This window comes from Rosa chinensis, chromosome 2 (assembly GCF_002994745.2).
Source record: "Rosa chinensis cultivar Old Blush chromosome 2, RchiOBHm-V2, whole genome shotgun sequence".
NCBI lineage: Eukaryota > Viridiplantae > Streptophyta > Magnoliopsida > Rosales > Rosaceae > Rosa > Rosa chinensis.
Window position 1 is genome coordinate 77,510,700 of NC_037089.1, and position 17,511 is coordinate 77,528,210.

The 17,511-nt window shown below is 39.6% G+C and overlaps 1 protein-coding gene across 1 annotated transcript in view; it reads left to right on the forward strand.

Moving 5' to 3' along the window:
• Positions 1-489: 489 nt before the first annotated feature.
• LOC112188083 (oligopeptide transporter 4) overlaps positions 490-17,511 on the forward strand; it is a 41,689-nt gene continuing 24,667 nt past the window's right edge. Inside the window, exons 1-2 of the mRNA XM_024327106.2 lie at positions 490-1,034; positions 1,564-1,661. Of these exons, the coding sequence (XP_024182874.1) occupies positions 537-1,034; positions 1,564-1,661 (596 nt within the window). The 5' untranslated portion in view covers positions 490-536. The remainder of the gene's footprint in view (positions 1,035-1,563; positions 1,662-17,511) is intronic.

The following is a 17,511-nucleotide window of genomic DNA, read 5'->3' on the forward strand; positions in this document are numbered from 1 at the left end:
TTCTAATTTTAGAAAAGAAGATTAAAGGATTTCACTCCTACCCCCATGGTGACTCGAACCCATGACTTAGTCATTAGGTAGTGGGTGCTCTGACTACTGAGCTAACCCCACTTCGTCAAACTTCAAACTTCATGAACTTTGACTCAAAAGAAAGTTAAAAAAAAAAAAAAAAAACGAAGAAGTATTATTTAGTCTACTAATTAAACAGTAACCGGTAAATCCCGGCTCCAAGAACACTGCAAGAATTTTACAAATGGTCTCGTCGCCCTTGAATAAATGGTAAACATGACTTCATAAATAAACGATTAAAAAATCATGCCTGGCTCAATCCTTTTCGTCCATAATTATTCACTATTTTTTTTCTCCATAGGTCCCACAGGCCCCACTCCTTAGTCAAGCCCACTTGTGTAATAATCCTCGAAAGTCCACACGTCACCCCCATTTCCCCATGCATTTAAAGCCCCTGCTAACCCTTCCTTCCCCAAACACCACAGCTCTCTAGCTAGCTACTCATTTCTCTTTAGTCTCAACCCAAAATGGGAACTGTTATGGAATTAGAAGCTCCCAAACCCAAAATCGAAGACGACGACGATGTCTCCCCCGTCGAGCAAGTCCGTCTGACGGTGACCAACGACGACGACCCGACCCTCCCCGTCTGGACCTTCCGAATGTGGTTCCTAGGCCTCCTCTCCTGCGCCCTCCTCTCCTTTCTCAACCAGTTCTTCGCCTACAGAACCGAGCCACTCATCATCACCCAAATCACCGTACAAGTCGCTACGCTCCCCATAGGCCACTTCATGGCCAGAATCCTCCCCACCACCAAGTTCCGGATCCCTGGACTTGGCTCTGAGGTTTCCCTGAACCCCGGTCCGTTCAACATCAAAGAGCATGTGCTGATCACCATTTTCGCCAACGCCGGAAGTGCTTTCGGATCTGGCTCGGCTTACGCTGTGGGGATTGTCAACATCATCACGAAGTTTTATATGCGGAAGATCACTTTCCTCGCTAGCTGGCTGCTTATTATAACAACCCAGGTACGCACATGATCGAGAACCCCGTTTACAACTTTTTCTGGTTTGGTTTTTCTTGTGCTGCCAAGCAGACCATACAGCGAAAAGTGGGATTCATAATTTCATCGGAGCTGCCGAACGTGACAGATGGTGGCCTGACTGTATTAGCTGGCTTGTTGTATAGTTTAAATATCTTTGCCTTTAAAATGGATTTCGTCGATATATGGTTTGCTTTTTGTTTCTGACCAAAGTAAAAATTGTTCAGTTTTGCTTAATTATTTAGCTAAACAATCTTATCAAGTCATGAGATGATGAGATTGTTTAATTTTTCAGTCATAACTATGCTGGACTCTTAAGAAAGTATGCGGGCTACCACGTGATATTTGTTTTCTCATCACAACAATCTTAATATGTTCTAAGTCATGCTCTAACATCATTCATTCTCCATGATGAAAGAAAAAGAATGTACGGATAAAATATAGAAGAATCTTAAAGAGAAAGTTAATAGTATTCTCTAATTTGTATCTAATTTGAGCGAAAAATGGTTATGTAGGTGTTGGGATATGGTTGGGCTGGACTCCTGAGAAAGTATGTTGTGGAGCCTGCTCATATGTGGTGGCCGAACACACTCGTTCAGGTTTCACTTTTCCGGTATGCCTTTTATCATCTTCTTCATCATTATTTATAAATAATCACTCGGGGATGGCGGTAAGTTCACAAATTTGCACCCTCCACTTTTGCAATAAATAGATAAGGATCATTCATTTGTTTATATATAGTTGTCATTATACTAATTGTAAAATTAATTTACACATTGTGTTAGTTTAAATGACTGAAAATTTACTGCTTAATTGGCATTTGACAGGAATAATTTTTTATGAAGAGACCTAAAGAATGAAAATTGTCGAAATTACATGTATGGGTATGAGTCACTACTAGCAAAACAACAATTACCCACGGATTTTAATCTGTGGGTAATAAGACTATCTCACACGGATTTCAGTGTGTGATAGCTTTTACCCACGGTGCACGCACAGATTGGTATTACCGTGTGGTTTGGAGGGGGGGTAATGCTCATCCGCCACGGATTATGTTGTCCGTGTGAAATACTTACGTGGGCCCCACTATAATTCCACAAATATAAATTACCGGAATTAGCTGCAATCCGTGTGAACAACTCTATTTCACACGGATTTCTGTGCCAAATACGTACTTATCTCACACGGATTTCTGTGTCAAATACATACCTATCTCACACGGATTATTTTGTCCGTGTGAATATTAGAAGTGGGCCTCACTATCTTTCCGTAAATATAGATCACCGTAATGGAATGCATCCGTGTGAACAACTCTATTTCACACGGATTTCTGTACCAAATACGTACCAATCTCACACGGATTTCTGTGTCAAATACATACCTATCTCACACGGATTTCTGTGTCAAATCCTTTTACCCTAACTCTCACTGATTTCTGTGTGTAAAAGTAACAGCATGTTAAAAAAAAAATTTCTGCTAATTAATTTGCAACCTAAACATAATAATACTTTTATTTTTTATTCAAAAAAATACTTTTATTTTTCTACAATTTAAATATATTACAAATATTTACAATAAAATGAACAAATCCACAACTCAATCGAAAATATTCAAACTTTACATTCATAGCAAGATATTTTTTTACATTTCATACCAATGCTAATTAGAATAAAAATTAGTACATGATCATCAACAATGCAAGTACTACTAATTTCATTGTCTGCCCAAGCTGCAACATTCCAAGTGAAATGTGAAAAGTTTGGATGAGAGCTTGACATAACCGAACTTTGTCTTCGATTACCGGTATTCGTCTGTATGGCAACCAAGACAATGTCATAGAGTAACACGTCTCAAGCAAATTGAAAATCAATATAGGTAGGTAGTTTCTGCAAGACCCACATTTGTGACAGTCCTACGATCATCATATCAAAATTACAAGTCTAACGGATGGTCCGATCTTCACATATCACAAATCGAACTATCAAAATCGATTGAAATTGTAAAATTCACAACTAAATCATACGATATCCAAAATTCACATGCTATATATCAAAATGATCGTATCGACATGTAGAATCTAAAAATGAGCAGAAACTTCTCTTGGGACCCCCGGAACTGGCCGAAAAAGGTCGCCGGAGTTACGGGCAGAGCCGCCGCCGACCACCTCCAATGGTGTTGGGGCCGGGCTTCTCCGCTTCGTTTCATCATTTTGAGAAACATTTATAACTAGCACGAAGTCAGAAAATGAGTAAAAGTGATCGAAAATTACCAAAACAGTCCGGTTTGGCCGGAAAAACTGCAGTTTCCGATAGATGCTCCGTTCAACGTAAAAACGGTTGCTTCGGGTCCGGTACTTCTTTTTGCATGTTCTACTCCTTGATACTAGTTCAACAAACTAAAGAACTCGAGTTTTAGTGGCCGGAGATAGGAGAAATCTCGGTTTGAACCAAAACGGCCGAAAATGGAAACGTGGTTACCGCCGCCGATACAGGCCGTGCCGTCGCTCAAGGCTACCACAGGCAGCTGTACAAGGAAGATACGAAGCTGTAGGATGTGGTTTGGCGTCAAACGGTGGCCGGAGGAGGGAGAACGGAGCCGGAGACTCCATGCTCTGTTTTCAGCTCGGGGAGAGGAGAGAGAGAAATAGGGATCGATATGCTTCAGATTTGGATCAATGTGCTGGTTATAAGCGGAATTGCCACGGATATCCGTGTGAAATACATTTACCCTTGCTACTGATATCCGTGTGTATAGCTCAGTAATCCACAGAAATCCGTGTGTAGTACTACTACGGGAGGGAAATTGAATTTATTCCAAAAAAGTGAGCGGGAAAAAAATTTACAACGAAAATCCGTGTGAGCTACATATCTGTTAGTATTTCACACGGATTTCTGTTAGTATTTCTATTTCACACGGATTTCTGTGGCTTTTAAATACAGTAAATCCCTATGTGTTGTTATTTTGTGGAAAATTTTCAGATATCTGTGTGTTTATAGTATTGCACACGGAAATCCGTGTGAAATACATTTACCTTTGCTACGGATATCCGTGTGTATGTACTTAAGAAATCCACGGAAATCCGTGTGTAATACTACTACGGGAGGGAAATTGAATTTGTTCCAAAAAAGTGAGCGGGAAAAAATTTACCACGAAAATCCGTGTGAAATACATATATATTTACCACTGATTTTCGTGTGTATTTATCTTGGTAATATATAACTGTCATGTTAATTATTGTTTACACTGAATTCTGTCTCTATTCTATTTTTTCACACGGAATTTAGTAGCTAATTTTTCATTTCACACAGATATTCGTGTGTTGCTCATTTCACAGATAATTCTGTAATAAACACTTGTTGTAACGGAATTCTGTAGCTAATAGAGTTTTTCACACAGAATTCTGTAGCGAATGGTTCTTTTCACACGGATTTCTGTGTGTGTTACTTATTTCACACAGATGTCTGTACCAAAAACCGGTCAACCCTTTAAACGCTACTACTTCCCTAAGAGGAGCCGACCCTTGAGGAGATAAAATTTCAGAAATTTTTACATTACTTGATATAGCTTCTACCCATGAGAGCATGAGAGTTTACAGATCAAAAAAATAAGTTACGAGTGAGCGGTTATGAGCATATTAGTTTTATGTAGTCTTTAAAATTTAGGGTTGACCTACTAGATCGAAACCCAAACGACGACGAAAATAGCTGAAATTTTGAACACAACCATTTATTCTTATCATGATAACATCCTACGGTCGATTTTGATAAAGTCTATTTTCTACGCATTGTTGCTTATGGAAGGTATACTTTTCATTATAACTAATAAACTAGTTATACCACATTAGTAGACATATAAAAATTTTGTGCAATCCAAAAAATAAAAATAAAAAATTGATAAATTTGACATTACTCATCTATTTATAGCGTATTAATAGGTACGGTGTAAAAAAATTAACTCAATCTGCCGTTCTTTCAATATCAAATAAGTGGTGAACTTTATATACACATATACTTTTTCACACGGAATTCTGTAGCTAATTTTTCTTTTCACACGGACATCCGTGTGAATAGGTTTTAGTTTTTACACAGACATCAGTTACTGTTGTTTATTCACACGGATTTCTGTGTGTAGTCTCCTTTTTCACACGGAATTTTGTAGCTCATTGTTCTTTTCACACGGATTTCTGTGTTAACATTTCACACAGATATCTGTGTGTATTACTCATTGCACACAGATGTCTGTACCAAAAACTGGTCAATCCTTTAAAAGCTTCTACTTCCCTAAGGGGAGCCGACCCTTGAGGAGATAAAATTTCAGAAATTTTTACATTACTTGATATAGCTTCTACCCATGAGAGCATAAGAGTTTACAGATCAAAAAAAAAAGTTAGGAGTGTGCGGTTATGAGCATATTAGTTTTATGTAGTATTTAAAGTTTAGGGTTGACCTACTAGATCGAAACCCAAACGACGACGAAAATAGCTGAAATTTTGAACACAACCATTTATTCTTATCATGATAACATCCTACGGTCGATTTTGATAAAGTCTATTTCCTACGCATTGTTGCTTATGGAAGGTATACTTTTCATTATAACTAATAAACTAGTTATACCACATTAGTAGACATATAAGAATTTTGTGCAATCCAAAAATTAAAAATTGAAAATTAATAAATTTGAGATGGGTATTTATAGCATATTAATAGGTATGGTGTAAAAAAATTAACTCAAATTAGAGCCATTATTTCAATATCAAATAAAGTGGTTAACCTTATATACATCGATACTTCCCTAAGGGGAGTTAAACCACAAGGAGATAAATTTTACAAAATTTTTACATTATTTGGTATACCTCATATTCATGAGAGTATGAGAGCTGACAGATCGAAAAAATAAGTTGCGAATGAGCGGTTATGAGCATATTAGTTTTATGTGGTATTTAGGGTTAAGGGTTGATATAGTAGATCGAGACCTAAACGATAACAAAAATAGCTGATATTTTGACCATAACTATTTATTCTAATCATGACAACATCCAACGGTCGATTTTGATAAAATCTATTTGCTCCACATTGTTACTCATTAAATGTATACTTTTCTTGACAACTAATAAACTAGTTATACCACATTAGTAGACATATAAGAATTTGGTGCGAACCAATAAATCAAAATTGAAAATCAATAAATTTGACATTACCCATCTATTTATAGTGTATTAATAGATATTGTGTAAAAAAAATTAACTCAATCAGTCGTTATTTCGATATCAAATAAATGGTCAACCTTATATACACCTATATTTTTTCACACGGAATTTTGTAGCTAATTGTTATTTTCACACAGATATCCGTGTGAAAATGTTTTAGTTTTTACACAGACATCAGTTACTATTGTTTATGCACACGGATTTCTGTGTGTAGTCTCCGTTTTGGCTTTTTCACACGGATTACTGTGTCAACATTTTCACACGGAAATCCGAGTGTATTACTCATTTCACACAGAAATCTGTATCAAATACTTATTGTAACGGAAATCCGTCCCTCCATAATTCACATAACATAAAAAATTAATGATTTCAAAATAAACTAATTTATAATACATACAGAAATCCGTGTGAATTGTTTTTCACACAGATATCCGTGTGAAAATGTTTTAGTTTTTACACAGATATCTGTGACTGTTGTTTATTCATACGGATATCCGTTGATATTGTTATTGTATAAATTATTGTGGGCCCCATTATGCTCATTTCACACGGATTTCTGTCAGTATTTCTATTTCACACGGATATCTGTGGCTTTTAACTACAGTAAATCCGTGTGTGTTGTTATTTTGCTAGTAGTGAGTTTTCATTTATTTTTAGCGAATAGGGGCTAGTTTGTAGTTTTCCTAGTGTCATTGTTGATTAAAAGCATTCACCGTTGCTGTCATTCTTATAATTATATAGAGATGTAGTGGTCAGCTAGTCAATTAAGCACATGCAGTTACCTCATATCAAGCAAATCTCTCCAATAGTGGCTTGCATCTCCCATAGACTAGAAATCTATCCATACATATTGTCAACTGAGAAGAGTCAATTAGCATCTTAAATGGACCAGCAGCAGAGATTGACCTAAAGATTTCAAAGACGCCCATATCAACGATCAAAATTAGTGGGTTTCAGCTCTATTTTTTTTAAGTCCTCTTTTGCACTTCGTTCTCACTCAACTTGTAACTTGTTTTATGATTAATTTCAGTTTACCCCCTGAGGTTAGGGGTCGTCATCATGTTAGTCCCTCGAGTTTCAATTTAATCAGTAACACCCTTGTACTCTCCAAATTCATCAACTGTGTCCAATTTCTACTATTCCGTCCAATTTGGACCGTTAAGTCTGACTTTTGAGGGCTAAAATGGTCATTTCAAGACAAAAAAAAAATTTCTTTTTTTCGTTTTTTTTTTTTTGCATTTTTTTATTTTCTTGTTTTTTTTTCTTTTTCTTCTCTTATTATTATTATTATTATTATTTTATAATTTTGTCTTCAACCTATACACCACAAGTTATAATAGGTTTATAAAAACAAAAAAAAACTCTTGGTGGTCAAAAAGGTGCTCGTTGGTCTACGATATTTGTGATATATCTCCGATAAAGCAAAAAATTTTAGGATATGTTTGTAAAATATATCTATAAAATATAATAGGTTTAAAATATATCCTATAATAGGTTTAAATATAATAGGTTTAAAATATAAATTTTTTTGCTTTATCGGAGATATATCACAATAAAGTGAAGAATTTTAGGATATATCCCCAATAAAGTGAAGAAATATATGTATTTATTTTTTTAATCATATTTTATAGATATTTCTTCACTTTATTGGGGATATATCCTAAAATTCTTCACTTTATAAACCTATTATATTTTATAGATATATCCTAAAATTCTTTGCTTTATCGGAGATATATCACAAATATCGTAGACCAACGAGCACCTTTTTGACCACCAAGAGTTTTTTTTTTGTTTTTATAAACCTATTATAACTTGTGGTGTATAGGTTGAAGACAAAATTATAAAATAATAATAATAATAATAATAATAATAATAATAATAAGCGAAGAAAAAGGAAAAAAAAACAAGAAAAAAAAAAGCGAAAAAAAGAAAAAAAAATTCTTTTTTTTGTTTTTGTTTTTTTTTTGTCTTGAAATGACCATTTTAGCCCTCAAAAGTCAGACTTAACGGTCCAAATTGGACGGAATAGTAGAAATTAGACACGGTTGATGAATTTGGAGAGTACAAGGGTGTTACTGATTAAATTGAAACTCGAGGGACTAACATGATGACTACCCCTAACCTCAGGGAGGTAAACTGAAATTAATCCCTTGTTTTAATAAAGAGATTTTGCAAAATTTATGTAACCAGTGTTATAAAAATCCCTCTTGGTGGCAACCTAGACCTGTCTAAGAGCTAGAAAGTGGTCAGTCGTCTCGATTAGTTTAGATAGCGCCTAGATATGTCGAGCTTAAGAAAATTGTTGAATTTTTTATTTATTTAGATTAAGTACTTAAAAACTAACTTTTGATTTATAAGTAATTATATACTTAACTTTTCTCCATGTTTTCAATCAATTATTATTGACTATGATTTTTTTGTTTTAATTAAACGCTTATCTATATGTTATATATTAAAGCTAAAATAAAAAATATTAGCGTAGGTCCCTGTATAATCTCCGCCTAAGTAATTGGGCGTTAGGTCCCTCCCCACCGCTTATCTATCCCCTACCAATCGATTTTTAGAACACTGATAATAATTTCCAAATCAAGAAGAGTTAATGATCTTACCCATATGACATGATGTGATATTGGAATTATCCAATTTCCAACCACAAGAGAAAATTTCTGCATATGCCAAAAAAGGTTGTCAGAGAGTTTTTTTTTTTTTTTTTTTGAGAAGAAAAGAATCCATTAATAACCAAAAAAATTACAAAGCATTGGAATAACCGGTTGTGGTATCAACACCACGACACATATTCCTACCAAGATCCATAGTTATGGGTCCGTCACTAATAGTAACATCCATGAACCGAAAAGGTTCAACCCCTAACCAATTTTTCCGCCTATCACCCCAGGCTACAAAGAACGATAACCAATCCCGAGCGTCACGATACAACCTCGTCACCAACATCCAGACGAACCACTCCACCCTCTTCCACACCGTGTCCATAAACCGCCAGACCACGTGAAAGGGAAATCCACCTTTCCGTTGATAACCAACCAGCATCAAAATTATAACATATTGTTCCCAGGAGTAACACCATATAGATGGCTCCACAACACGACCAGAACCTCCAAACCCTAGCTCAAAAGAGTAGGGACGATTTATTCGACCTAACCAAAACCCTGAAACTAAAACCCTAGTAAAAAACTGAAAGAAACTACCATGATTGACCATCCCTTCACGCACCAGACCAAAGCTATGACGAACAACTTCCCTCTCTCCAATTTGCCCGCCGGCAGACCACCGCCACAACTCTTGCCCTTCGAGCTCACCACCCCAGAGGTACCCATTCAACACCGCAAGCCACACCGATTCACCTGCCTGTCGTCGGCCGGATCCAGATCTGGAAACACATCCACTCCAATCCAATCCACCGAGAAACAAGAATGGAATTGCCGAGCACTTCCACCTCGGAACGAAATCGCTCCACCCATCTGTGCCCATCCTCCCGGGAGCCCGAACCCACAGCTGCAAACATCGCCGAGCGACCCACCTCCGAACAGAGATCAACGCCATACGATCCATGGCAAGCCGCCGCCACGATCTGGTCTCTGACCCCTTGCTCCAAGCCTGCACCGCCGCCGAATTCCTCCTCCCCGCCTGCGCCTCTGCCTGAGAGTAGAGAAGAATCATGCCAAGCCCCGACCACCGCAAAGAAGACAAGATCGAAGGTCTCAAGACCCCCATCTCCCGTCCGGCAATACCTGCCATTCGTCGCTGAGGCGGGAAGCCCCGATCGATGAGGAGGCGCCGCCGGACGAGCGACCACTGCTCCTTCACTCTTTCCAAACCCTAGGTTGCCAGAGAGTTATATTATGCAGATGGAAGAAAATTAGGTGGTGACAGGAACCAAAATCCACATAAAAATTTGATGTGAAACTTGAGTCTCTCTATTCAGTCAAGTGGTTTTCCTTGTGATGTTTCCTAATCCAATTACCTTATGGATGGAAAAAAAATCCCGAAATTCTATTACCTTCTTTCATGCCTTATCCTTCGGTAAGACCGTAAGCAATTTCCAGTCACGATCTGTGTCCTCCATTTCCACCGACCATCTCGAACAAGAAAGACAGAGAAAAGTAGAGGTCAAGGTTCTTGGATGCTACTGCTAGCAAAATATTCCTCTTCCAACATATTACCTGACAAAACTCGCTTAATCAATCTTCCGAGGACCCGAACTCCATTTCTACTTCCTCATACTATAATTATAAACACTGTTGTAGGAGAATAGAATTGTGTGTTTATTATTGATAATAGGAGCCCTTATATAGGGAGTTACAAGTTATACAGAAGGTAAGAGAATCCGAATACAATTGAATACCTATAATACTTTCCTATTACAATCCTAAACCCTAGTTTGTAGAGGCACACTATGTCGACATCCTTCAACACTCCCCCTTGTGCCGCTCAAACTTGGTGATGACGCTTTGATCGTTGCCTTGTTAAAAACCTTGCCAGGTAACAAAAACCCTGTGGGACAAAAATAACCCTGGTCGAAGGACAAAAAGAGCACAACACATCCTTCACTCTTCGAGATCGAACATGTAGACATCATGCCTCCACCTGATGTCAATATCTCCCCCTGATTGCTACAATCATGGGAGTTCGGATAACTTTCTCAATCCAATGCTCTTCACATGTTTCTCAAAGGTGGATTTAGGTAACAACTTAGTAAATAAGTCTGCTACATTATCCTCTGATCGGATCTAGTTCACTTCAATATTTAGAAGTGCCTGTTGTTGCTGATTGTAAAAGAACTTTGGCGATATATGCTTGGTGTTGTCGCCCTTGATGAAACCTAATTTCATTTGCTCAATACAAGCTGCATTATCTTCATAAATGCATGTAGGTTCATCTGTGGTAGACTTCAAACCACAAGTTCCTCGTATGTGTCTAACTACAGACCTTAGCCATATGCATTCTCACACGGCTTCATGTAGAGCAATAATCTCTGCATGATTTGAGGAAGTAGCAACAAGGGTCTGCTTTGTAGACCTCCTAGATATCGCAGTGCTTCCCATGGTAAAGACATAACCCGTTTGGGAGCGACCTTTGTGAGGGTCAGAAAGATACCCTGCATCAGCAAAACCCATCAAGACATCATTGTTATTTTGATGGAGGGGAGGAGGAGCACGGAAGGTGGCGTTTTGCCTTGTGGAGTCCGATCTCACACTTCCGTTATTTCTCTTCTCTCTGTAGGGATAAAACAAGCCCATATCAATCGTACCTCTCAGGTATAGAACGATTGTCTTTATGCCAATCCAATGGCGGTATGTTGGCGTAGAACTATGTCTAGCTAACAAGTTCACTGCGAATGAGATGTCCGGTCTTGTGCATTGAGCTAAGTACAACAATGCGCCTATTGCACTTAGATAGGGCACTTCAGCCTCTAATAAGTTTTCGTCCTCATCCCTTGGACGAAACGGGTCTTTTTCAGGCTCAAGACTACGACCTATCATGGAAATACTCACAGGCTTTGCTTTATCTTCATTAAAGCGCCTTAATAATTTTTGAGTATACGCTGACTGGTGGATCATAATCCCATCACTACGGTGCTCGATTTCCAGTCTGAGACAAAACCATGTTTTCCCAAGATCTTTCATCTCAAATTCGGATTTCAAGTACTTAGCAGTTTCCTTTAACTCATCTAGAGTTCCAATTAGGTTCATGTCATCGACATAAACTGCTATAATTGCAAATCCGGAACTTGTTCTCTTTATAAACACACATGGGCATATTTCATCATTGACATATCCCTTCCCAATCAAGTAGTCACTTAGACTGTTATACCACATCCGTCCGGATTGTTTCAATCCATATAGTGAGCGTCTCAATCTTATTGAAAACGCGCTCCGTGGTTTAGAGCCACTTGATTTGGGTAATTGAAGTCCATCTGGAACCTTCATATATATCTCTGAATCTAGATCCCCATAGACATATGCTGTAACCACATCCATAAGCTGCATGTCAAGTTTTTCGGAAACTACCTAACTGACAAGGTAGCGGAACGTTATAACGTCCATTACGGGAGAATATGTCTCCTCGTAGTCGATTCCAGGGCGTTGTGAGAAACCTTGGCCACAAGGCGGGCTTTGTATCTAACAACCTCATTTTTCTCATTACGCTTTCTAACAAAGACTCATTTATGGCCAACAGGCTTTATACTTGGGGGTGTCAGCGTTATAGGCCCAAATACCTGTCTCTTTGTTAGTGAATCCAATTCAACCTGGATCGCATTTTTCCATTTAGGCCAGTCTGCTCTTCGTTGACATTCTTCAACAGAGCGAGGTTCGATATCATCATGTTCTATAATTCTTTGAGCGATAGAGTATGCAAACGCGTCATCAAGGATAATAAAGTCTCGACTCAACGTCTCATGTACACTAGTGTAATTCATGGAGATCTCTCTATTCTCTGGTATTGGTTCTGACATTGGAGCGTCCCCCAATGATGTTTCTTGGACATAACCATAATCCGGAATATCTTCATGAGACGGGTTATTTATGTCGATGATTAATGGATCTCTTTGTGCCAAATTCGCTTTCTTTCTCGGGCGAGAATCCATCTAACCTTTGGGCCTCCCACGTTTCCTTGCTGGGAGCCCGGCCTGAGCCACATTGCCATCACCATTAGTGGTTGCAGCGCCATGCTCAATACCCCTAGAGGTGGCGCCATGTCCACTATTTTTAGGGACATCAATCCTTGCAGGCACGTTTGCAGTAAAGTGACAATCCGCAACGACGGGAAATCTTGCAGTAAAGTGACAATCCCCTAACGACGGGAAGACTGTCTCATCAAAGTGACAATCCGCAAATCTTGCGGTAAATTGATCGCCTGTTAAGGGTTCCAAATAGCGGATAATGGTTGGAGAGTCATATCCAACATAAATGCCTAATCGTCTTTGAGGACCCATTTTGGTGCGCTGTGGCGGCGCAATTGACACATAAACTGCATACCCAAATATGCGTAAGTGTGAGACATTAGGCTCATACCCAGTAACCATCTGGGATGCAGAAAAGGGTTGAGTGGCAGTAGGCCTCAGACGAATAAGCACAGCTGCATGCAATATTGCATAGCCCCAAGCAAAAACAGGGAGATTGGTGCGCATAACCAATGCTCTAGCAACCATTTGAAGTCTTTTAATGGTGGCGTCTGCGAGACCATTTTGGGTGTGAATGTGAGGAACAGGGTGTTCAACCTCAATCCCAATGGACATGCAATAGTCATCAAAAGTTTTTGATGTAAACTCTCCAGCATTGTCAAGACGAATTGACTTAATGGGATGATCAGGGTGGTGAGCCATTAATTTAATGATTTGTGCTAGGAGTTTAGTAAATGCAGCATTTCTGGTGGACAAAAGCATGACATGTGACCAACGTGTTGATGCATCAACCAACACCATAAAATATCTAAATGGTCCGCAAGCTGGTTGGATAGGTCCACAAATATCACCTTGGATTCGTTGCAAGAATGGAATATTTTGTTTAGTGTCCTTTGCATAGGATGGTTTCGATCCTAATTTTGCTAAAGAGCAGGCTTTGCAAAACGAAAGATGGGCTTTAGAAGCAACCATGGAAGAATCCGGTTGAGCCACGAAGTCACAATTGACTTTAGAAGTAGAGAAAGGAACCAAGGAGGCATTAGTGCTGTCAATACCACTGTTGGGCCGCAGGGGGTAGGCGGCTCTGGCCCTACCTTGGACCGAATTTTTGTTCTGACTTCTTTTCGTTTTGAAAAATGAATGTCCGTGCGAAGTCTTTAGTATACGGATTATCAGATCACGACCTGGGTGTCCTAGATGATCATGCCAAAGCCTATATGTGTCAGAATCCCATAAGTCATCTCTCATGATATGGTTGGATTCAATGACTCGAATAGCGGTTGCATACAACCCACTAGAGCGACACATAAGTTTCTCCAACACTCGTTTATGTCCGTAGTCATTAGAGGTGATGCAAAGGAACTCTTGTCCATTCTCACAATGTGTTTCCACATGAAAACCATTGGCTCTTATATCTTTAAAACTCAATAGGGTCCTTCCAGCCCTAGGAGCATATAGAGCTTCGGTGACATTAATACTTGTGCCATTTGGCAACATAAATTGAGCTGGTCCTCAACCATGAATCAATTGTGATGGTCCAGCCATCGTAGTCACAGAAGATCGACTAGGCGTCATGCATAGAAATAGTTGCCTATGTCGCAATATAGTATGTGTGGTGTCACTATCAACAAGGCATTCCAACTCTCCAGGAAACATACTGAGAAATAATAATGTTCGAAATTAAAAACATGTCCATGACATTTAATAATACGATACTTTATTAATAAATGTAGCCAATGATTACATCAAATGTTCCAAAAAGGTATAATCCAAAACAAAGAAAATCAAACTGAGACACATTGTAGTCACTCTATTCGTTTGGCAACTCCAATCGAATATGACCAGGAAAGTAGAGAGAGAGGTTGGTGGAGCGAGGCTCGCTTAAGTACCAATTATCTCAATGACTTTCCTAAACATCATATTTTATTGGGTACGCCACATAAGAAAGAGTTAAAACAATTGTCATTTATTGACTATTACATGATTCTTGAAAAATAAAGAGGACTATTTCTAATCAAAGTCTGCAGCATCCTTGTGCACTTCATCTTCAGCTTTGAAGTCCTCTATGGTGAGATTAACGTCTCCACCATTTTCTTCTTCTTCTTCTGCAAGGTACACTTCTTGCTCCCTCAGGTCCCTGTATGCCCTGTATCTTGAAGCTAGTTGCTCGCTTGCCTTGCATTGCTTGAACCAATGCTCACTAGATCCACATCGATGACACATATCATTGTGGTTGCCTCCCTTCAATTGAGGTGCACGTTGTGCACGCTGTGGGCGTTCCCTAGGAGGATTGGCGCCTCCACCACTACCCATGGCGCCACCACCACGAGCTATGGCTCTATTACCACAGATAGGGTTGCCACGACCCCCTCTCCCACGTGTGGCATTGCCACCACGTGTATCCACTCCAAATTTGCGGTTTCCTTCCTGATTAGGGCAGTTATATGGACCCATACATCCCTCATGTCCCTTATTCCTAGGGTTCCGCTCCTTGCGCCCTCTTTTGGGTGCATTATAATTCGCCTCATGAACACTCTTAGTTCCAATGGGCCTTGAATTATAATTCCTCACGAGTATGTTATCATGTTTCTCAACTACAGATATGATATTGATAAGCTGATGAAACCTTGTGATCCGTCCAGCATTGACTTCAGTACGGTATTGCTTTGATACCACAATGGCTGAAACGGGGAAGGTGGAGAGAGTCTTCTCAATTAGCTCTTGCTCTGTGACATGTTGTCCACAGAATCTCAACATGGATTGTAAGCGAAGAGCCTCTGAATTATATTCAGCAACAGACTTGAAGTCAGCAAAGCGCAGATTGTTCCATTGAACCTTCAAGTCAGGGAGGAGGGAATCTTGGACATTGCCAAAGCGCTCTTCTAGCGCTACCCATAGCTCTCTTGCATCCTTGATCGACATATACTCCAATCTGAGTGCCTTATCCATATGGCGTCTCATCAAGATAACTGCTTGAGCATGCTTTGAGATGTTCCGTTGAACACAAGATCCGGGTTAGGTGCCTGGATTATGGGTAATATTCCCTTGGAAGTGAGATGATTCTCAACATCGGTAACCCAACTGTGGTAATTCGAGCCTATTGAGTCAAACATGGGAAAGTCGAGTCTAGGTTCATTCGACATCCTGAAAATAAGAAGAGAAAATATATTAGTTTCGGAGTTAAACTTTCACGAAAACTAAAATAATGAGATTTCCGAGCTATGCTACCAAGAAATCAATTTCCAAGAATCTCTTTTGGATTAGACCAAACAATAATGTTTTAATATGGTCACAATTTGATGCTTACGGACGCTCTTAGTCCAAGTATTGTGAACGCTCTTAGTTCACACGAACACTCTTAGTTCGTTAAGCGTGAATCCCCACAATTCCGCTTTGTTAAATATCAAAATCATTTGGCAACATATATTCCAATATTTGCAGAAAATAAAAAGAATTTAAATACAAGAAAGCAGCAACCTTAATTATAAAAACTTACGTGATTGTTCTTGGCTTGAGGACACGCGCGTGTTGAAGCATGCGTGTTTTTTTTTCTTCTGGGTTGTTGTTCTTTGGGCTTTCCTCCTTTTTTTTTTTTTTTTGTTTTTTTTTCTCTCCCCTTTTTTTTTCTGGCCGGCCGGGTCCCCTTTCCTTTTCTTTTTCTTTTTTTCTTTCTTTTTTCTTGGGCCGGGTCCCTTCTCTTTTTTTTCTTCTTTTTCTTTCGGTCTTCTTCTGCTTGCTTACTTCCTTTCCTCTGTTCTCTGCTGCGTCGTCTTCTTCTGGTCTACAGCGATGGGAGGTTTGCAGATGCGGTCGCGGGGCGCTGGCAGACAGGGAGGCGCGGAGGTGTTGGCTGCTGGAGTGGGCTGCTGCAGGCGGGTCGAGATCGGGTTAGTGCTGCAGGCAATCTGGGTCGAGATCGGGTCGGCGCTGTGGAGGCCTGGTGTTGGGCGGGTGTGCAGGGGGCTGCAGTGCTTGCGGCTTGCGGGGCTGCGAGGCTGCAGGTCTGCGAGGCTGATGGGCTGCGCGACAAAAGGTGCGGCAGCAGCAAGGTTCGGAGCAGGGGCTGGTGGGCTAGCGGGTGCGTGCGGGCTGGTGCGCAGGTGTGCAGGGAGCAGCAGCGTGGTGTGCAGGGGTTTGCAGGAAGATGCAGGATGAGGCTGCAGGGGAGGGTTGCAGGCTCGGCAGGAAAGCTGAGGCAGGGAGGCTGCGGCAGATTTTGATGTTTAGGGTTTTTAGGGTTTTTTTCTTTTTTTCCGGCTAGGGTTAGAACTCATGCTGATAACGTGTTGTAGGAGAATAGAATTGTGTGTTTATTATTGATAATAGAAGCCCTTATATAGAATTGTGTGTTTATTATTGATAATAGGAGCCCTTATATACAAAAGGTAAGAGAATCCGAATACAATTGAATACCTATAATACTTTCCTATTACAATCCTAAACCCTAGTTTGTAGAGCCACACTATATCGGCATCCTTCAACAAACACAACCCAAAAGTGGAAAAAGTTGGATAGACGTCCAATGATAAGTGAATGATAAAGTAATACCTCCTCAACAGTAAGATCCCTGCATGTGTTTTCAACTCTGGTCTGCAATACGTCGATAAAGAAAAT